The following is a 22,431-nucleotide window of genomic DNA, read 5'->3' on the forward strand; positions in this document are numbered from 1 at the left end:
TTAATTACTGTAAGGATTCAAATTGTTGCATAATTACGCCATCATTGTTTTCCCTATTGTATTGCATAGTCTTTAACTTAGACAACTGGAATTTGCATTAAAACAAAAAAACAAAAAAACAGGCCTGTGGTTGTTCCAGAAACAATTAGCTTCCTCCTTCTGAGAAAGCTTCCCAAAAGAAACAATGACCTTAGACAATGATTGATGCAATTTTCTGGAGTTTACTGTCAGCATGAAAAAAATGCATATTGATGTAGGAGGGATTTATAAATAGAAGGTTTGACTGCTGCTTTTATAGCCCAGACTTGCTTACAAAGAAAATTTCAGACTTAGAACAACAGTTTCAGTGTGTGTGTCTGTGTGTGAGGAAGCCTCAATCCTGCTCTGTACTGTAGAAGTATGTATGTATTTTTTTTCATCTTCCAGTGCCTGCAGCTTGTGTCTGGCCAGCACGAGCTAGGGGTAAAGTCCTACTCATCAGTACCAAAGCCATGAAAGACTTGCAGAGTTTCCAACTACCCACCCACTCCCGCTTGCAAAATGTGGATCAAATTAACCCAGCAGCAGCAATGTTCTCCCTTGACAATCAATTGAGTCTCCAAGTCCTAAAAACAGACACTCTTGTTTCTTCCCCGAGCCAGACATGAACTGCGTACTCCGTGTTGTCTGGTGTTATTCTGACTCTGTCAGTTTTCAATCCCCCCACCCCCCACCCCTCCAAAAAGGCTAAAGAACCATAATGACCTCCCCAAACGTCTCTGAGAGGTTGTAGAACCAAATGGATTTCTCCCAGTCAATCAGCAAAGTTAGGCTACCACACAGATAGTGACATTAATGCATCTAGAGCATTCAGACTTTAGTGTTCTTGTGCAATTGGGAAATTAGGTTTTGCGCCTCTACCTGCTCCCATATAGATGTGATTTTGGTCATTTTTAAAAAATCGATATTGGTGTTTATTTTTAATGTGAGTCTAATTACCTCTTTCACTGAATTACAAATTCAGTGTTTGCATGTTTTATAAGTGGCACCACCAGTACTTCTTATGCTATTTTTTTCCACTTCCTATGACGTATTTACAATTTATATTTCAATGTCTTTTGTTTTCAGTAGATCTACACTTCGCTGCTATTGCTGTTTTCTTTCACAAATAACTCTAAGTGGTACCCAGACAGTTGATTCTGATGTTTCTGTTGATCGACAGTTCATTTGGCTGTATTATTTTTCAGCAAGAGAAATATTTCTTCACACATTCAAGGATTTACTTGGATGAGTGATGAAATGTTTCTCCTGCTGAAAACTGGGATTTCCTTACCTCGGTTATTGAGCAAGCATCAAGAAACCCAAAGTGAGCTTGATATTCACCTAAAAACTGTCTGTCTTTTCTCTTGCATTGCCTCAGCTCTTTACTGAAATATGAAGATTGTTGCTGTGACAATCTATCAAGTACCATGTTACATAGTAGCAGAAACTGTATTATGGTGTGAATATACTCAAGTCAGTGTTTATGCATGAGCTTAAATATTTTAAGGTGAGCATAGTGCATGTTTAACCCCATTATCTCACTGGAGATTCTTACTCTGATTTCAGTTGTGTCGTGTTAAAGCAGTTTCAAATCCCGTGAATCAGTTTCCCAAGTATTTGGACTGGACTTTGATGTATGTATTATATTTGTGACAAGTATGTCTGTGTCTTGTATCTTTATATAAATACAGACTTTTTGGATTTTTTTCCCTCAAGTCTGCTGGATTAGAAAAAGATTAATACTATTCGCTAAGCATGTAATGTCAACTCTTTTGTCACACAGTTACCCAGAGGGTTTGTTTTATATGCATTTCCTCCACATTTTCAGGTAAGGCAGCCCTGCTTTTGGCATGATTTGCCTTATTAGTGTACAAAGGTCGTCAACATGTGGCGAGTCCTCGTTCACTGTTAAAGATTCACAGATCTGGGTCATCAGATGACAGATTTTACTGTCACAAGCGCATGGTTTTATATTTGTTCTACTGCTTGCTTGTCAAAAGTGAAGCAAATGGTCTCATCTAATACGGGTTTTTGTGGCATAAAGAGACAAAAGAGCAGAGAAAGTCAAGAAAGAAAAGCATGCAAGAAACTCATTTTAGTTGTGACCATGATGGACAGCGAATGATAACCTTCATACCACAAGTATGTCTGTTTCTGTCTGCGCGTCAACCCAAATCAGCTGGAACCAAAAGCTATCAGTGTATAGTTGGCAAAACAAGAGGCCGCATAGCTTGAGCTCACACTTGAGTTTCCGCAGTTATCACTTGCCTTGTTCTTTCATAAATCAATCAGTCATACAAGACTAGATGCATTATGTATTTTACAATAGGAAATAATAATGGAAACTAGAGACCTGAGAGACTTGATGACAATAAAGGAGAACTACTTCTAATACAGTGAAAGACACAAAAAAGTGCCTTGGTTACAAAAGAAGAAAGATAGTACAAGTGAGAAATGTATCAGGGATCACTTATTAGTTATGAGACGATCATCAGTATCTAACCAATAATTTCTGATCCAGGTGGTATGGATGGTAGGTAAAGAATATTTGCTACAGGACCAACTAGGAGATGCTATATTAGTGAACAAATATGTAATGAATTGGTTTATAACTGTCAGTCTAATGAACTCTTCATCACTAGTCAATCTGCAGCACAAAACAGTAAACACTGTTCACCGAAGCAGAATACTTAATAGTTACTTCAAGATTACTTCACCAGTATTGACCAGAAAGTAAAACAGCATCCCAGTACTTGAATCTGTCTCATTTTTGGAGATACTGTAGAACTTGATTTCTTGATAAACTAAACAGCATCTAGACAGTGAGCTCTTCTGACCAATGTAAAAGCAGGATGTGGTCCTGTACTGCGGATAAATCAATGTCTACAACCACTAATGGGCCAGACAGCCTTATTTAGTGTGTGATCTTCCTATTGGTCATGTGATTTCTGTTTCCACTGTATAAAAAAATTAAAAAAAAAGGTTAGTTTTGGAATTCATTGTAAATTCAAGCTGACTAGAACCACAGTTCTATTTTACAACCACAGCTGAAGCCCACTGGGAGTGTCTTTTAAATGCCTGAAAAACAGATTTTGGGTGGGGTATCATTTTAACAACCATCAAGTTAATTTCACTACAGCAGCCAAGGCTGTGTGGAAACACTGGCTGATTTCAATGCCCTGAATGGCCCACTTTTATCGGTAGCTCGACTTTTGACAGGCTGGCAACCTCCTCTGAAAAGCTCTTAAAGCTTTGGCAAAAACTTTCAAACTGTGTCAAAAAAAAAGTATACTTTAGCCATTCTGACCCCAATGATTTGACCCCACAAATTCAAACTGATTAACTTGAAGCTAATGATGAAAACAGGACACCGCCGCTGACATCTTAAATCCACTGTTGAACGTTTTTGGGTCACACATTCTTAATAAGGAAAAAGAAATGAGGCCATCTCACTAGTTTAATTAACATGTGTCCTACTGAAAGAAAGAAAAACTCAGGATATCCAGTTCAACCACTGGATAAAATTATGTGCAAAAAAAAGTTATATTTGAAGACATTCATGTTTTAAAGGGAGTTTTGGAACTCTATAAATGGCGACTATATAAATTACTGTTTAACTTTAAATGCAGAGCCATCTTTTCTATACCTAGATGTATTAGCATGAATCCTGTATAATCTTAATGTTAAATGACTGAAGCCACTTGACAGAATAACCTACAAAGCTCTAGAATAAAAAGACAATGCACAGCAAAAAGTACACAAAACACAAGTTACCTTCAAGATCCATTTATTTGAGTTGATACAGTACTACAGGGGCATCGTGTTGACCCGATTTGACAGATTAAGACATTCTAAAGGATTTCAGGAACTTTTATTGATTTGTCACTCCTCAGATACTTGACCACCTCCTTCACAATGAGATGACACCACTCTATTTTAAAGAAGCAACAATATTTCTGTGTGCAGTGCGTCGTGAACACAAAACACTAAAGTCCTAAGCAGGCCAAAGCATGAACATGAAGTACTTTGACATCAACTTTAAATGGCTTGATCAATAAATACAAGTATAAAAAAAACACATTGATAATAATTTTCATTATCAAATTTAAAAAAAGAAGAAAAAAAATCATGAAAGATACCAAAGGCACGCAACTTACAATACCTTGGCAGTCCAGGATCACCCACAGATAAAAACAAATAAAACCAATAAAAGAAATTTTGGCAATATCCCGCAATAGTAAAAAGCTGTAACCAAAATAATGCTTAAATAACATAAAAATACTAATTTATTATTATTGTCATAACAATATCCAGTCAAGTTTTCCTATGATTAGAATTTCTGCTAACTAACAGATATGCACCAGTTATTTCCAGTTTGGCAGAGTTAATGTTTTATCATCAGATTCTTTCCATTGATTTATTTCCTCTTTTTTTTTTCCTCCTGGTGTTGTTCCAGCATATTTAGCCTCCCCTGCTTTGGTAGATGTGAAAATAAAAATTTCTTGCAGTCAGCTATTAGTAAAAATGTCAGTCTTTTGCTCTTTTTTCCAGCTAACATTTTCACCTGTGGGTATTCCAAAACAGGGGGAAATGTGTGCGAGTGCACCAATTTCACACCAGATTTGGCTGTTTTTGTTTGTTTTTTGTTGTTTTTTTTTCCTTTGGAGAGAAATTGTGACACTTCAAGGAAGGAAGTATTTTTTTCTGCCATAACATAAAGCAATAAAACATTTCTTATATTTTGGAAAATCAAAAACAGAAGCATAATAAAACAAAATACTAACATAGTATAATTTTCTCACTGTAAATCCAGTTGACAATATAATGCAATACAAAAGGCAATAAAATGCAATATAATACGCAGTGGGTCTTTCATTTGAGTCAGAACCCAGGACCTTTTCTTCGCACATGCGACCACTGAAAACATTCAACACTTGATCTTTTTCCCTTGGGGTCCTCTACGACATGCTTTTCCACTCACATCATTTAACATATCGGATGATGTCAGTCATCGTTCTCCAATTTTTTACATTACTTTTGCTGCTGTTGAAAAGTGTATCGCAATTTCTAAGGCCATACAGAAGACTGGGATCACACAATGACCCTCAAGACAAGCTATATCAACAGCCTCCAGCATCTCTGTTAGGGAATAACAGAAGAAAAATAAAGCAAGGTCAAGCCAATGTGGGGATGATTTCATACACCGTGGGGGGGTTGGGGAGATTCCTAAGAAAAATGCAAGGACTCTGACAAGCCCCTGACTCACCCATTCCCCTGAATCATTGTCAGTTTCATTACTTCTTTGGCATAAAACAAAAACTTTTCCGCTGCTCCTTCTACTCACTTTCTTTACTTTCACTAGTCTACGTTACAAATCCTTCAAAAACTAAAACGACTCTAACACCTCAACCTTTTCTGGGTTTTACAGGAAAGACTGCTCTAATCTCACCACTGCTCCATGCATCACTCTTTCTCACACCTTTCTTCTCCCTCTAGCTATAAGTCTCTACGCACCGCCTCTCTCTCACGCTCAAATGAAAACAATAGCTGGCTAATTGTGCTTGGTTGACATAATGAACTAGTATACACAGCTGGAGGGGCTGAGCACTGACCGCAGATCCCACCTGTGCTGACTCGGGCTGGGGCCAGTACAGATCTCTAGCACCAGCACGTCTCCTGCCTTCCTCTGAGGAATTTGCTGCGTCATCAGCGAGCTAAAACAAACCACCTTACTTAGCTCTTTTGAAGAGCTTGGGGTAAAATATTAACCAGCCCAGCAATGGAAAGCACCTAATCTTCTTTAGTAAAAAAAAAGAAAAAGAAAAGATAAATAAAGAAAAGAAAGAAAGAAAAAGCACCTCTTACTTTTTTCAGGTAGGCCCAAAAAATGTGAAAGAACCAGGGCTACAGCCAGACACATTCCAGGACTGTGAGATGTTGTCTGTGCTATCTCCCTTCACTAGATGTCCCACTAGGTGAGCCCCTCCAGACCTCCTGTCCTGCCAACAAAAGTATGTTCAACCAGGCCTAAACTGCCGACAAACCAAACTACAAACTTTAACACTGACAAAGACCACGGAGGAAGGTTTTTTGTTTTTCTTGGCCTGTAGATGCTGGTATATCTGTGTGTAATTTCACCTGTGTAGAAGGAATGAGGTTTGGTGGGGGGGTGACCTTTGAACCCCATAGTAAGTAGTTAGTCAGCTGTGCTATGAAGGCCCTGGGTCTCTCCACATTCACAAACAACATGATACAAAAAAGCACAACTGGTGACAGGTTGGCCTGGCTTTTCCCTCCACATTAAGGAAATGACATACATAATTTGTATTATGAATCAAAAAAAGGCACTTCCTACATATTCCCTAGTATCATAAACATATATAGGACATATGCTTTTATGAAGGTATACTTGCCTGCGTGTTGTACATACACAGACACAGTTATATATTGGGGTATATAGATGTTTCTCGTCACCGAGTAACATTATTATATATGTCAGTTCCGCAAACACAGTTGGAGACAAGGAGCTTTGGACTCTTCCAGTAATAGCCAGCGCCCACCAGTTTTGCACTTAAAACTAAAGCTACAAAATATTAATAAATAATCAGCAATGCTATTTTTTTTTTTTTTTGGTACAAGACCCTGGTTTGTTTCATTTCTTTCTTTCTTTTTTTAAAGGAAGTAAAGATCACAAAAGCATATGCTCCGTTTTGAGTTCTAAGGTGCTGTTGTAAACTCATACATGGAAATGGGTGATGTCTAAGCAGAGCCAACCAGTTTCTGATCGCTGCATTTGTGATTCTAACTTGCCTTCTTGCTGAATATGTAAACATGTTGAACACAGCAAAGTCTATGGGCGGGCCAAGAGAGCAGACTGGGTGGTATTCTCTCATGCCAGCTCTGTCTCTCTCCTGCACAGAAAACCTTAACTAAATGTTTTCTAGCCAGAGAAGTGTGCCTGCGTGTGTGCGAGTGCGTGTGTGCGAGTGTAGCGACGCATCTTTTCCATCGAGATTTCAACCCCATTTGAAAAAGCCACAAGCTACGAAAGGCCTATCCCAGTAACGCACTGGTCGTTAGTGTCACGCATACACATCTGTACACACACGCACACACAAACACACACTCGTGTTAAAATCCCTCTTCTTCTCTGTCTTCCACCCATCTATTAGTTGAGGTTGCTGCTGATGTCCAGGGCTTGCTGGTACACCTGAGTCATGTCCTCCAGGTCCCCCAACAAGGAGAAGCTGCCATTGTCCCCTGGGGAGCCTTTCGTTTTGGGGCCGCGGCTGAATTTGTGTCCCTGGATTGGCGGGGCTGCCTGGAAGCCTTTAAAGTTGGCGAGCTGCAGCAGGTTTTCAGCCGAGACACACGCCCTGATGTTTGGGCGGAGGTGGGGTGTGGAAGGATGCCACTCGGCCCCGCTGAGGGAGCTAGGTGACAGGGACAGGACGGAGCTGTCCTCCCCCACTATGCTGGAGGGACGACTCTGACTGCGGGACAAACCAGAGTCGGTCGATGGAGGAGGCTCACCGAGGACTCTGGCCACCGTTGCTGATGAGGGAGGCCCGCTGTAGGTGGAGTACTTGCCATTTCGCTTCAAGATACCCTTTCTCCCCATGGCTCTCTTGGGTGGGGAGGTGGCTAGCAGAGACATGCTCGCACCCCCTAAAAGCTCGGAGGACTCACTGCGCTCTGGGGAAGAGTAGTACCCTGATTCCCGTTGTTGGTTGTTCTTCAAGATGCCTTTTTTGGGCAGAGACGGCACCATCTTAGCTGGGGAGACTCCTCCCAGAGTCGGCTCCTCTTCCTCTCGGTCTGGGCTGGACGCCTCCTCTCCACCTTCAGCTTGCTGAGGCAGCGCTACCTGACCCAGCTCCACCTCTTCAGGACTTACAGATTGGTGCTCTTCGGTAACCCTGGTCTTCAGGATGCCCTTGGGTCTCTTTAGACCTGGCTTGTCCTCGCCTCCACTGTGCATCTGTCCTGCCTCAACATTCTCCTTCTTGGACTTCTTGGGCCTCTGGCGCAGCAGCTGGGGCATGGCCGCAGCTTTGGCTCCAGAACCACGTGGCTCAGTGCGGTTCTGCCAGTCGATGAAACGGGCCAGCATGGGCGAGCCTCCGTGGTCGCGTTGGGTCTCGCAGTCACACACGCTGTTCTTCCAGCCCCAGTTCACCCACCAGTGATTGGCAATGTCCTCCACTGTAGCTCGACGCTCAGGATTCACCATCAGCATCCAGCGGATCAGTCCACGGGCATCTGGGAGTAAACAGAGATCTGTTGAGTGCTTCATGCTGCACATTATTTGACATACAAATACTAAAATCATATGCTATTGCTTTTTCATTTCAAATACTGTTACACCTATACCAAAAACATGAATCACTAAGTATTTTTCAAGAGTATTTTTTTCCACAAAAAGTTGCTCTTTTTAGCACAGAAAGTTATATTTTGTTTCCATTGTAGTTTATGCAGCACAGACTGATTCAAAAATCATGTTACCAGCAAATCAATAAGAAGTATAATGTCTTGTTGCTCAGCTGAGATGTGTTTCCTTATGCTGTCTGGATAAAAGCGTCCCTGTTTTTCATGTGTAATGCAATTTGCATCCACTACATGTGAACATCCAGAGCTCTCTGATCCATGCTTCCCTGAACAGCATACGAACAAACATCTTAAAGACTTTCATATTCTTCTGGAATTTATGAGAAAAAGAGTCCTCATGGTTTCTATCTGCAGCACAGCTGAATTAGATTTGCCAATTACAGTTTATGCTATTGTTTTACACAGCGCACTGAAATCAGGTGTGTTTCCTAACATGACCCAAACCAAAAGGAATGCAAGCTGAGCCAAAAGTTCCAGCAGTACCTGAGGACTGAGTAGGCTCTTTGTACTCGCCGTTGCTAATCTGGCGAATGAGGTTCTTGTGGTCTCCCCCATCAAACGGCATGGTTCCATAGACCAGGGTATACAGCAGCACCCCGAGGGCCCAGCTGTCCACCTGGAGGAAACAGTGATTAGTGATTCATGGCATTAAAAAAAATGGATGCTGTGAAATGAGCTGACTACACTGGGCTTTGAGTTACTCTACACACCAATAAGCAACATGATATGACGTTGGTTCTCCAGCAGGCCTCTCAAAGACATAATGACAACGGCGGGTATTTTGGTGAGCCATGACTTGTTTGTGCACAGATACATTACACTCTCTCACAACGTAATGTGGCTTTCAAAAATGTTACATAACACTTTGTGTTTTGAGGAGGTGCAGAGTGGTGGGAGCGGAAGAGTGTAATGAGACCAGCAGAGATAGCAACTGTGATATGCTGAGCTCCTGACAGTCGCTAAAGACATGCGGTTGACATGTCTGTGTGTGTGTGTGTGTGTGTGTGTGTGTGACTGAGAGAGAGAGAAACAAAGAGCATGACACAGAATAAGTGTACGGACTGTAGTTGGGGGGCGGATACAGGGGCCTGTGTTTTTAATGAGGGCAGCTAAAGTTTTGAGATGTAATCAGTGAAGAGGAAAATAGAGAGGACCTGTAAAGAAGTTGGTGTACTTCCTTTAAGGCTCTGGACCAGCATCGAGAATGTTTCACTCTTGTGTCATCGTTGGTCCATTCCCGAGTATGCGACAGGCCACTCACTATTGTTGTGCTCTATTTTTGTTGCCTTTGCTCACTGTAATTTGTGGCCTCATCCCAGCTGTGGTTCTATAATTTCGTTTTTAGCACTCTCAAGTAAATTACAGTGAATCGCACTAAATTGAACGGTTTGACTACGAAATCTAAAAATGCAACATCCCCCCTCCCCCCTTGTTGCTTTGTTTTATCCATCTGATGTAATTGTAGTGACAACGCCCTTCGGAGTGACTCTGGACTTGCAGAATGAGTGGCTTTGGGGAGACATTTTCACTGTTTCTTTCACCAAAAGTATTTGTTTAGACAGCGCTTGCGCTTTGAGGCTGGGGAGCTCATTCCAATCCAGTTAATCTGAAGACAGAGTGAGAAAAACGATCCCCTGGTTCCTCACTTCAAAGACCCCTGAATACTGTAGGAAAGGGAGGACAGGGGAGGGATGCTGACCCACAAGAGAGAGACCTCCCTTGGACTATGGACTAATCCCATCAAAGGGCCTGAGAAGAAAGTCTACCCACCAGTTTGTATATGGACTACATGATGATTGTAATCACTAGCGGTTCATCCCAAAATGAATTTTCAGGGAGGGCAATAAATTATTAAATTTCTATTTCCACTGAGACTCACCTCCGGGCCACGGTATGGTCTCCCATTGACGATCTCCGGTGAAGCATACAAGGGGCTACCGCAGAAGGTTTGCAGCAGCTTGTCTTTATGGTAGAGGTTGGACAGCCCAAAATCAGCAATCTGTGAACACAAGGCCAAGTTAGAATTTCAGGTCATATTATTTCTTTTCCCTCACACAAAGATCATTTGAGACCAGGCTTGGGCTGCCAACACATCCCAGACCATCACAAGAGGCAAGGTTACCTTAATATTACAGTTTTCATCCAGTAGCACATTTTCCAGTTTCAGATCCCTGTGCACTACTCCATTCTGAAAGTCAGTGAGAAAAAAGAAAAAGATCGATGCATGCATCAGCTCATTTTTCATTAAAGAGGGATCCAAGCAATAAACAGTCCATTGTATTTGTATGTATGTGTGATTTACTCTGACAAAGATAGCTTGAGGAAATCAAGACAGCCTGTTGGCTTAGTACTGTATAATTGGTCCTGTCCCCTCGAAGATCTTCAGGCTGACATCTGCTGGGACTTTCTTTTAAATCAGCTCAAATGTGTGACATAAACATGAGCCTGTAATTATCTCCCAGTATGAATTATGTTCTCAGAGCATCATGGGATAAAACAGCGACTATGCTGTTAATGCACGGGTTGGGAAAAAAAATCCAGGAATTAACATGTGGTACGCAGACAGACAGAACCCAGCTCAGATGCAGAGGAGTGACTTCATCCGTCACCCCCCGCCTGTTTGCGCAGCTCAGCGTTGCATCTCCTGTTGGTGACTGTCTAACACGGTGCTCATTTTCACATGACTCTGATTGGTGAACACAAGGAAGAAGTGGTTGGTTGCTTGTTGTGCCTGTGACTCACACCACCCCACCCAGCAAGGGGTTGCGCTTGGTGGTAATGACTCATCATTCATGGCTGTCTGGGACCAATCTGTGAACCAATCGTCTATCATCTGATAACTTAGCCTCTGGGGGCAAAGGCTGGCGTTTTGGGGAAGATATACAGGTAATGGACAATTGACATTCAGGCCAGGACGTCCTGTTTAGTGCCGTGGCCATAACTTACAGTCTGATAATGAAAGCAAATTTTTTTTTTTTAAAAAAGAAAAGGGGAGTATTTATAGAGATTAGTCTGGGAGTCCCCTAGCTGAAGACTATGACATCATCCCTATTTACAGCTGGGAAAAGTGTGACAAGTGGAGAGCCAATGGGATCTTGGGGTTTTAAGCAGAGTAAGTGAGGTGTGGATGTGGGTGTGAACCAAACTTAATCTCTGGAGAATGACTCTGGGGGTAGCTCAGGACATCAGTCTTTGTGTGTGCGGCAAGATTTGAGCACAGATTTAAAGACAGGGCCTGTTTGTTGCCCTGCTCTGTAATGGGAGCGTAAGCCTGAATTAAACTGGCCTGCATTCTATCTTCACTCAGAAACAGATGACTCTCTAACACCAGTGCGCCAAGAACAGCACACCGTGCGGGGCTGGCAGATTAACTAGCTATACGTCTGAATGTGTGAGGGGAATGGTGAAGGATAAATTAGGGACTGAAAACAAAGTCTTGATGTGTGTAAGAGACAGAGCATAGCGTGCACAAACTGAAGGCACGGATGAGTTTACTCACCTTGTGACAGTGGTGCACGGCGGAGACTATCTGTCTGAAGAAGCGTCGCGTCTCCCGCTCGCTCAGGCGCCGACGCTCGCTAATGTAGTCATACAGCTCGCCCTTGCTGGCATACTCCATCACAATCACGATCTTGTCCTTGTTCTCAAACACTGAGAAATGATAAGAAAATAGCAACACATTATTACCGACTTTCCGAAACCATAGAGGTATGGGAGGACAGCTTCTTAAGTCTGCCCAGGTTCATTTTGCCTTCTTAATAAAAATATTAATGTGCATTATTAAGTAAAAAAGCAGGAAAAAAAGTTTACTCCGCCCTTTGTTTTTTTTGGAGGGAATTGGGAATCCAAATTCCAAAGCAACACATTACATATCTACATTTCTCCCAGGGTTACATCACCCAGACCCCACCTCATGTGCCTGGCTCCTTCACAACACTACAGCAAGGAGGGGCTGTTAACTCAATCAGGCCTTGCTCAGAGAGCAGAGCAAGTGGAGAGCAGTGAAAACAGACCACAAAAAAAACAAGAAAAGGGCACGAACCAGATTGAGGAGAAAGAGTTACCTTCACAGGCACAGGTGGAGGTTCTACAGCTTTCAGCTTCGCATCATGTTGCCACTTTTCACAACTCAGTCCGATATTTCTAACAACCACACGCAGGCCTCATGAGTACGTATTCTAAGTACTGCTTTATTCATTAGTGATTTATGACTCAACATGGCAACAAGCATCCTCTTTTATTTTGACAAGAGCAATGTAATTAAACTGCTTCATATTTAACTCACTGAAATCAAAGCTATACTCCTATATTCTTCTATCTTCTGTACCTACTCTTACAAAGCAGGCTTTTTCTCTTTTGCACCTTGAACTTTATTACGACCGAAGCAAAATGAATAAACCCGGTGACACGTGTGCTGATTTTTAGAGGAATGCTGTTTCATTTTTATCGCCATTGAAATACAGCTCACCAGACATATCATTCTGTGTCAGTTTTTAGCCATCCGCTATATAATTTCAGTTTGGCAACATGCTTCTTGGCATGAAGAGTATGACAGCGGTTAGGGAGAGAGAAGAGAAGAAGAGAGAGGGGAAAAAAGGCTAGGAAAACACAGTCAGCCATGTTGCTACATATTGTCCGTGTTGATTTTCCCACACAGCAGGGTCACTGAGGTGGGGGCCTCCGCTTTCTGTACTCTTGAGTGAGCACCTTCACAGTCTGTCACACTACTTTCCTCAGCACCCCACCCCTCCTCTCCTGGGGTCCTTTTAAAGATATAATCCTCTACAAAAACACACAGTTGCTGAGTGATGGTAATGCTCCCTGATTGTGACTGTCTGGCAGCTCGGGAAATAACAGACGGGATGTAAGCCAAGCACTTGGGAGGGCAAAAGCAGACTCAGCTCTCTGATTGGTGGACAGAGGGGTGACCTGGTGTGACATTCACGGCGAACCTTGATGGGGTTAGGCTGGGGGAGCCAATTCTCAGCTTGCACTCCCATTTACCTTTGAGCACTTGCGGTGAGGTAATTACCTGGCTTACATAACTCGGGTTTGTTACAGCCCGCTGGGCACGCCAGCCACCACTAAAGCCTCGCTGTCACTCACTGGGCTTTGTTCACAGGTCAAGCCCTCACATCTGACTAATTAGTGCCTATTGTCCTAGTGTCTGCACTGATGATAGACTGTTGTTGAAAACTTGCACAAGGGCCAAAGAGTCACACAGAGGAGTGGAGGGATAATTCTAAAGTAAGCCATAAAGAAGCAAATTTTAATTAATCTGTAGGGGATTTTTCCCTTTGTTTATCATGTTTACTTAGGATATTTGGAAATATAACCTGATTTTTGACTAGGTTTAGCTGACAAATTTAACACCATTGCAAATATAGTCAGCGGCTCGTTAGCTTAGCTTAGCACAAAATCTGGAAGCAGCGCTGAGAAAGTGAACTCCTGCCAAGGTAACAAAATTGGCAAGATGTTGGCTTTAGCTTTGTATTTTCTGTGGGGACACAAGAAGAGTGATCATTTTTTATTTTATTGTAAGAAGGTAAATTTCTTAAGATTCCTTTCACGCTTTCAAGGTTTTGGTTTTTCTTTCCCCCCGGCTGAATCAGTTCATGCCGCCTGAGCATTTTGTAGGGTTGACTATTTCTCTTAAAAGGAGGGTACTGCATAGCTTCGCCTGAGGAGCAAAGAGCAAAAAAAAAAAAAAAAAAAACTACTTTAAATGTCCCCACGCAGCATGCTGATGGATGCAGAATGTGAGGGAGTGGTAAAAATCAATCTTCACGCACACATCTGGTTCAGCTTTGCTTCACACAAGGCAGTTAGCAGGGGCTGTTGAAGAGGGTGTTGCCGGATACACAAATCTTTAGGCCTCCTATACATCTCTAAAGCAAGGCTGGGCGGAGGCCAGGCCACAACAGTAAACGCTGGGTTTGAAGAGAAACACCAAAGAGCGAGAGCAATGAGTCTGGTTGGGTTTGTTGGTAGAACTGACTGCTTTTAAAGGAAGGCAGCACACATAGAAACACCATGCAGGCTTGCCTGAGTTTATAAAGCTGGTTGTTCTTTAATCATTCTCTTGCAAAACACATAAAATTCAGCTGTAATTCAGCCCTCTGACCGACTACTGGCACGTTCCCATGACAAATAGTTATGTTTGTTGCATATACACATTGCTGATAATGACCTAAGGACTTTGAAACTGAACAAAGGACAGTGGCTAAGCCAGTTAGGGAAGTACCACACAACCTGCAGCCGTTATGCCAGGGCAGCTAACCTGAAAATGGCATTGAAACTGTTGCTATGTTGACACAGGCATAAAAATAGTCACGAGTCACAAATCACATGACAAAACCCCCCCAAACAAACAAAAAAACACAGCGCAGTGCGTTGTGAATGTAGGAGACAGAAAGCAGGCCCATACTATATATTATCAGATGATTAACTGCAAGCACTATGTTGCGAATATCAATGGGAACTGTTCAACCTTTAGAGTCGCCATTAATTCTAATCTAATGTTGTCTTCCGGTGATGTAAAGGTCATTCATGAGGACTCATCAAAAAAAGGAGGCCCAAAACAATAAATATGTTGTCAATGTCTGACTTGAAGTCTTTGATATTTAGAGAGCTGCTTCCTGGGGTAGACATATGTTGATATTGCTCCAAGGGAAGGCTTATGGTTTTTCCTCCCGCTGCATAGCACTGGATTGGAGTCAGACGGGGAGCAAGCCCGGGTGACTGAGGCCAATCCAGAGTCTCCTGAGCTACACACACAAAGGTTCATACACTGAGATAAATATACTGGGATTTATACAGACACATATGTGCAGACACACACACATGCACGAGTATAGTCTGGTTCCCAGCTGCTGTTGTCTCTAAGTATCAGCAGATGTCTGGCCCTGAGATCAAGACCAGAGAAGACAAGGGGATGTGACCTCTTAGATGTGGGAGAGGCAATCCCTTAGAATATCACCCCTCTTATAAACACAAACTTTCACAAATGTGAATGCAATACACACACACACACACACACACACACACAAAGAGAAGAATCCAGATGCAAATTGTCAAAGTCATCCAGACTTTTACTAGACCAGGCAGCCAGACGGAGAAGATTAATAACATCCCAGAGCTGTAGACCAGGACTTATTATGACATCTGCATGTCATAACATGACAGTCCTACAGCTCGGCCACAAGTGCTAAATGAGCTGATGAAGGAAAGAATTCTGGACATGTGTGATTTTGTTTGCATGTTCAAATGAAATAAGTGTCCACGATTTGTCGTAGGTAGACATTCAGAGACCCTCACCTTCATATATAGAGATGATGTGGGGGTGGCGGAGGGACGACATGATCTCAATCTCTCGGCGAATGTGTACCATGTCCTGCTCGTCCTTAATCTTCTCCTTCCGAATGGACTTGATAGCCACCTGGAAAGAGAGGACAAACACATTTCAATCATGTGACTTCAGCAGCAAAGAAAAAATAAGCAAAACACAAACAAACAAGCAAGCAAAAAAATGCCTGGATATACAGTATCTTGAGTGTGTCACATTTAACAGCTTAAAGTTAAAGCCGATTTGTCTTTTTTTCCAAGAAAATTGACTGATTTAATCTGGAAAGAGACGTGACTGCAGAAAGTCACTGAAATGAGATTAAGGTGCAACAGATTTATCTGTCACATGCGGTTTGTTATCAGTGAACTTTAAATTGTACAGCTCATCCACGGTACATGGTGCGCATCATGTGATGTCAGTCTGCATACAATGCTTGATTTCATTATCAAAGAAAAACAAACCTCCCCTGTCCACCTACAGAGACTTTTAATAACCTTTGACCTTACGAAGCCTTGCTGGGGTCAAAATATTACAAACTAAAACACAAGTACCAACATTGTGGCCTGTTTTGATATTCAATCATCATGATTACAGAAGCATCACAGGACAGATTCACACAGTGCAACATGGCAGTTTCCATAGTAAAGACTTGTCTGGGAGCAGCTGTTGTTAACTAATCGTCTGTGTCCAAAATCACTCCCCTGACTCAGTCATTCCCTCATCAGTATATAATGGTCACTCAATAGTTCACTCAATACGGCGCGCTATCTTGGAAACAGGGAGCGTTTTCGGAGCCAGTCTGGGACTCTGCAGCCATACTAGCACATAGTAGCGCTTTGTGTGAAATGCTAAAGTCTTCATGCTAATAAAACTATGCTGATATAATTATAAGGTTTAATTTAAGCAGTCATGGTCACTATTCTGCTTTGCTTTGTTAGCAAGCTAACATCTGTGCATTAGCACAACACACAGTGCAGCTTAGGCTGATGGAAATGCCATTAGGTTTGCAGGAATTTGGCAATAAGGTAATGGTTAGGCAAATAGCCTCTAAAGTACTGCAGTTCATCCAAATTGGTGCATGGATGTCTGCACTAACTGCCACTCCAACAACTGTGGAGAAATTTCTTTCGAAATCCCAACGACGTACAGCAGGCACAGGGTAGAAAAGCATATAGAGTCTGCACCATGTATCCCTAAAACGCAGTGAGAAAGGTGTTGAGTGTTCACCGATTTTAAGAGGAGGAAAGAGAGAGCTGAAGGTTAGAGTGATCCTCCATCAATCGGTCAGTATTAACTTACAAAGCAAATTTCCTCCTTTGTCAAAAGTCCCTGAGAAGACCCTAACCACTACCACCGCCTTGTATGTTTAGTTATTCTGATTAAACACAGCTAATGGCCCGTATTCGAAAAAGCCTGAAAAGATGGCCTGCTGAGAGTTTTATGGAGGTATCAGGAGAACGAGCAGGGGCTGAGGAAGTGATTCACTCCTTGCCGTGCCAAATGGGCCCGTTAAAAGGAGCTCAACAGTCAACAATGACACTTGATTTGATGATTCTTCACTGTCATGGCAAAGCCAATTCAGTTAAGAGTCAGCCGCAACAGGATGCATTCAAACCACTAACCTATGTACTCCATAAATGAGAGGTTAGCATCCTTCTCCAAATAAACCAGTGGAGAGCCCACGGTCTAGCACATCACTCTTGTAGCCTAAACAATCTGGATTGAGCCCTGAGTTGTTCTTTGATCAGGCCTGTAAAGAATCTTTTCACTCTGAATTATGTTAGTTTAAACTTTTGTCCTCCTGACTAAACTGCAGTATTCTGTGGAGCCCAGCTTTATTCCATTCAGCGAAAAACCACAGGCAGTAGCGAGTGCCAAGCTAATTACCGTGTACATCAATAAAAATAACCCCAAACCGGAATAGCTGCCTTCCAGAGCATGCCTTGATTACATAGAATTTAAAGAAATGATACCATAATAAACAAGCCAGGGTCCAGGGGGTTCACACGCTGTGTTCATAATTGGGAAAAGTTGTTTGTGTCTTAACACTGATGTTTTCCTTTACCTCATCAAAATCATCAGGATTTTATCACTGATCCCCAAAACGTGACTAACACTTGACTTCGCAAAGCTGAATGCAGCTTGCCTTTTTCAGTTGTTGTGGGATGGATGGATGGATGGATGGATGGATGGATGCAAGAAATACCTGTTTTTTTTTTTTTTAAATTAAGGAATGAACTAAGAAATTACCTACAAAAGTTACACACAAAGTAAAGTAAAATGTGTAGAGAAGTTAATTCTATACTGCATGATAAATCAGTGAACGAGACAGTTCCCCAATATTGGGCTAGAAAGCCAGGTATCTCTTGTGTATCTCCTCATGTTGCCTTGCCCTGACCTTGATGCGGATCATTAAACAGGACCGCAGATCAGCTACTTGCCAGCTGGCGGAGCTGGCTGACGCAGCTACGCTTGTTCTTAAGTGGACCCCCTATTACTGTCACTCACAGTAAACGGGCGCTGCACTGCTGCCCACGTCGGTCCCTGCCAGGTATGGGGCGGCCTCGTCTGCCCCTCCCGCTGTCCAGACTTTGTTCTCAAAAGAGCTCGTTTGAAGTGAAAGTCCATGTTTCGCTTCAGCGGAGCCTGACATCGTTCTGGGCTTTCTCAGGCCATTAAAATAGATGAAGTATTCATCACAAACTCACTCGTCCCTGCATTGTCTAAAGATCATGATCATCTGTCGTATTGACTGTGCATCTGAGTCAGATTTTGGGGGAGGCAGAGAGAGGGAGAGTGAGTGGGAGAAAGAGGCCCGTCACTTTTCTAGAGAAGTGTACTGTATTCTCAAACACAGCCAGGAATCATAATGCCTCATCAGCTGTACCACATAGAGTATAACAGAGGAATGCCAATGTTTTTCCCTCTTGTGTACCTCCCCATTGAGTCCATTATTGGGGAATGATGTAATCTGGTGCTTTAAGCACATATTAATATGACTCTTTACCCCTTTTAACTGAGGCGGTTTCTCTCTTGTTATAGTGGTGAGCTTCCCTGTATCTCTGTGCTAACTCCCCAACCCCTGTCTGTGATGGATCCTCCATACAGGATATTAACATTACCTTCTAACTCTCATTTCCTGCTGTGGATGGCCTTTCATGTGTCAGTGTCCATTATAGGCCTGACTGTCACCATAACCTTTTCACTATAGTCCTCTCTAGATGGCATATAATAATTAATGCAGCTATTTGAAACATAGCCACAGGTCTCCTTTTACCTCTCACACACATGCACAGAAACATGGGATGTGCACATCCCACAAAGCCACACTATGTTCTCTGTGATCTGCTGCACTTCACTTAATGTTAGGTGTTTGCGGTTTTTACTGAGCGTGCAAACTGTACAACAAGTGGGCTTCCAGGTGAAAACAGCTCTACTTTCACTGACATGCTGAATATGCTTGCATCTAATCTGTCGTTCGTTATTCCCATGTGTGTGCATGCACACACACAGAGCTTCATCAGTTTATCTCTCCACTTTGCTCTTCTCACTGGGTCTGTGGAACAAGCCAGGAAAAGGTTCAGGGGAGTTGAGATGATTAGATAACGGTATCACCACACTGGTTTACATGCCAAATGGACACAAGGGACTCCCTCTGGATCAGAGGTCAAGTAAACTCTAGCAGCGTAGTGCCATATGCATAAGCTGCGAGATGGCGAGTACTCTATGTGCACAGACTTGAGTCCCATATTAATATTTCTCTATTTTAAGTTTTAATGCAAAGCTCAGCTCAGTACTGTAAATAGTAGGAGAACTGGAGCCACTGGGCTATAGTTTTTTGACTTACACATACGTATATTGGGTTTATTTATATATTTAGTGACTGGCAAGTAGTGCTTTATGGCTTAGTAACAAAAATATAATAAACTTGCCAACTATGTAACAAACATTGTCAATTATTTAACAAAAGACTTCCAAGATATCCAAAGCCAACAATCATGCAATACACTTTGACCTGTCGAGTTAGTACAGTTGCACAGTTTTATGATGCTAGTGAAATTACATTAATTCATATTACACTTGCTACCATGGCAATAATGCCGAAAAACAAACGGATGAAAGGAGAAGCTGGCAAGTGGGACAGGTCAAACAGGAATGTCGTACCAGAGGGTTTGCTGCCCCCCTTCCCCTATTAAACATGCATTTGCCAGGAGCTATGAAACCGCTGGGGGACATTGTTGGCCTGTACTAAGTTTCAGTGGAAAGTTCCTCATGCCCTGCCAGAATGGGCACTGGGGTCATATTTTGCCACATGTGGAAATAGTTGGTAGAGATCTGCCGGTCTGCAAGGACATCACAGCAGATGGTGGGTTTACTGCGACAAATATACAGTTCATCACTTTAAAAAAAAGAAACGCAAAGTGGCAGACTGAGCCATGCAGGAAAAAAAAAAACTTGGCACTTTAAAAATAGAAACAACGGGAAGGGAAAAACTGTACAGCACTGTGCAGAGTGATGAAACAGTACAAGCAGCCTACTACTTTACAGACTGAGACTATGTCAAATGCTGGTCATTCGCAAAAGAGTGCATTGGGGGTTGATCTGAACTTGGCAATGCATGTCTTAAAAACTTTACAAATTATGAATGAGCGTGGAAGCAGGACGCTTCTGGGGAACTTTTGTGAAGCTTGTGGGGTCACACAAGTCCCCATAAGTCTGTCAGTAGCCGGAATTGCACTCAGGCATCCGGTCGTGAGGCCCTGCATGTGTGCAGCGTAACTCCCTGGCCCCACTGGCCTTTTTGGAGCATGGTGGGGGGAATTCCCAGCGGGGGTAGGACGTGCACACGCCTCTGGGAGCAACAAACCACTTAATTTGGGACCAGTGCTCTTTGTAGTGGCTGCTAAAGGGCGTTACAGAAGTATTGTGAATTACAAGCGTCTGGGTTTACTAAAAGCATCGTGACAGATGTTTGCAGCTGCATGTGTAAGTGGCTCACCTCTCTGCCGGAGTGCCGCTCAATGGCCTTCTTGACTTTGCCATAGGTGCCTCTTCCCAGCGTCTCCAGCAGCTCGTAGCGATGCTTCAGGTTGTGCTTGTGATGGTGTTTCTTCACGCCCGAGTTTCTCCGTCCATCACCACTCGTCGGGGTCTCCTCAGGTGAGCTGCCGGCAGGTGGAGTTGAAGGTGGAGGTGCAGCAGAGGGCTCACCCCCGCCGGTTTGCCCGCCGAGCTTTGGCCCTTCTGGGCCTCGGGACGGGTGCCCCCCCGGTGCGACGATAAATAAGCGGTTTCCATCTCACTATAGGGAAGGGTTTAAAACAGCCTTCCCACTGTTAAATATCTCACTACCTACCTACCTAAAAAATAAATCGATAATATAATACTTATAGGCCTAATAATAGTAATAATAAATAAATAAATTACAAGGAACGACGCCAGTCATGTTATCACACGTGGAAACTGACATTTCCAGATTGTCTCAGTTGATCAATAGGCTTTGATCATAGTGGCTAGAGATCTCTCCTTCTACCTATTCATATTAATAATTGCTATATACTAAAGGATTACTACATGAGCGCGGAAGTCTAAAAGGATCGGACCTTAATAACCTGGTACATACTCTATCATTGGTTAAAAATTCATTCTAGTGCCAATATAGTTAAAAAATATAGTCTATTATTCAGATTTCGACAGCAGGCTGCATGCCGGAAGCTGAGCACACTTTCGATTCAGAGATGCTATACTGGCTATAAATATGTGCAAGCTCTCTATCCCATTAAAATAAAAATAAAAATTAAAAAAACAGCCTAAATAAATTGCTACGATCCCCTTACTCCTCAATTTACTCGCATGATCTGGCTGTGGTTAGCTCTGGCTCGTTCACATCATCTGTCGTCCCAAACACTGCCAACATCACGAGAAAGGCGAGAAAGCTGCGACGAAACCGGCGTTTTGGATGAAGATGACCCTCATTTTGTCCACGGCCCAGGTAAAGCTCCTCATTCATCAGGACTCTGTCTATTGTGCGACTGCATGCTCCGAGCCGGGGTCGACGGTGGTGGAAGTGCGCTGGGATCGGACTCTATCTCACGCTGAGACGTTTTGGATATTGCCATGGTCGTTTCACTGCTCCCCCTCTTTTTCTTCGTGGCCTTCTTGTTTCTCCTTCCCTTTCTTTCTCTATCTCCAGCGTGAGGGGCTGTGTAGAAGGAATGCGAGAGGATCCGAGACCGGAGGCGGAGTTTAGGCAGATCTCCTCCTTCCCTGTCCTTTCTCTTCCCTTCTGTCTTTGTGCTCTCCTCATCATTCCCTCTCACATCTCTTATGATATGCCGAGTCTCACGGGCGTAGCCAGCGATCATGTGCACGGGAGGTGACACCCCCCTCCCCCCACCCTCAAAACCCTTTGTGTCTTATTGCCACTCTCATCCCTTCTACCAGACAGATCTGTAGTTCACCTCCACATATTTTATGTAGTACCACTAATAGCACTAATATATATCTATATATCTATATATGTATATATATATCTATATATCTATATCTATATGTATATGTATATATATATATATACGTATATATATATAAATATAGATAGATAGATAGATAGATAGATAGATAGATAGATAGATAGATAGATTTTTTTTTCTTGAAGGAGTAGTTTGGCAATTTGG

At 42.7% G+C, this 22,431-nt stretch overlaps 1 protein-coding gene across 1 annotated transcript; it reads right to left on the reverse strand.

The window, feature by feature from the left end:
- Positions 1–3,791: 3,791 nt before the first annotated feature.
- On the reverse strand, positions 3,792–22,119 carry nuak1b (NUAK family, SNF1-like kinase, 1b). The gene is made up of 8 exons (XM_019362026.1): positions 21,849–22,119; positions 20,754–21,052; positions 15,727–15,847; positions 11,909–12,060; positions 10,532–10,597; positions 10,289–10,408; positions 8,893–9,025; positions 3,792–8,283 (listed from the first exon to the last, which is right to left on the reverse strand). Exons 1-8 carry the CDS (start codon positions 22,117–22,119, stop codon positions 7,190–7,192), a joined length of 2,256 nt encoding a protein of 751 aa, XP_019217571.1. The 3' UTR covers positions 3,792–7,189.
- Between the last annotated feature and the right edge of the window lie 312 nt (positions 22,120–22,431).

This window comes from Oreochromis niloticus, linkage group LG7, assembly GCF_001858045.2.
Source record: "Oreochromis niloticus isolate F11D_XX linkage group LG7, O_niloticus_UMD_NMBU, whole genome shotgun sequence".
Classification (NCBI taxonomy): Eukaryota; Metazoa; Chordata; class Actinopteri; order Cichliformes; family Cichlidae; genus Oreochromis; species Oreochromis niloticus.

Bases quoted from the DNA above. Each gene is read 5' to 3' on its own strand.
- nuak1b (XM_019362026.1), bottom strand. From the start codon at position 22,119: ATGATCGCTGGCTACGCCCGTGAGACTCGGCATATCATAAGAGATGTG. The intron at 12,061-15,726 runs GTGAGGGTCTCT...ATCATTTCTCAG, and splicing joins CATCATCTCTATATATGAAG to TGTTTGAGAACAAGGACAAG. The intron at 10,598-11,908 runs GTGAGTAAACTC...ACTGACTTTCAG, and splicing joins CCGTGCACCACTGTCACAAG to AATGGAGTAGTGCACAGGGA.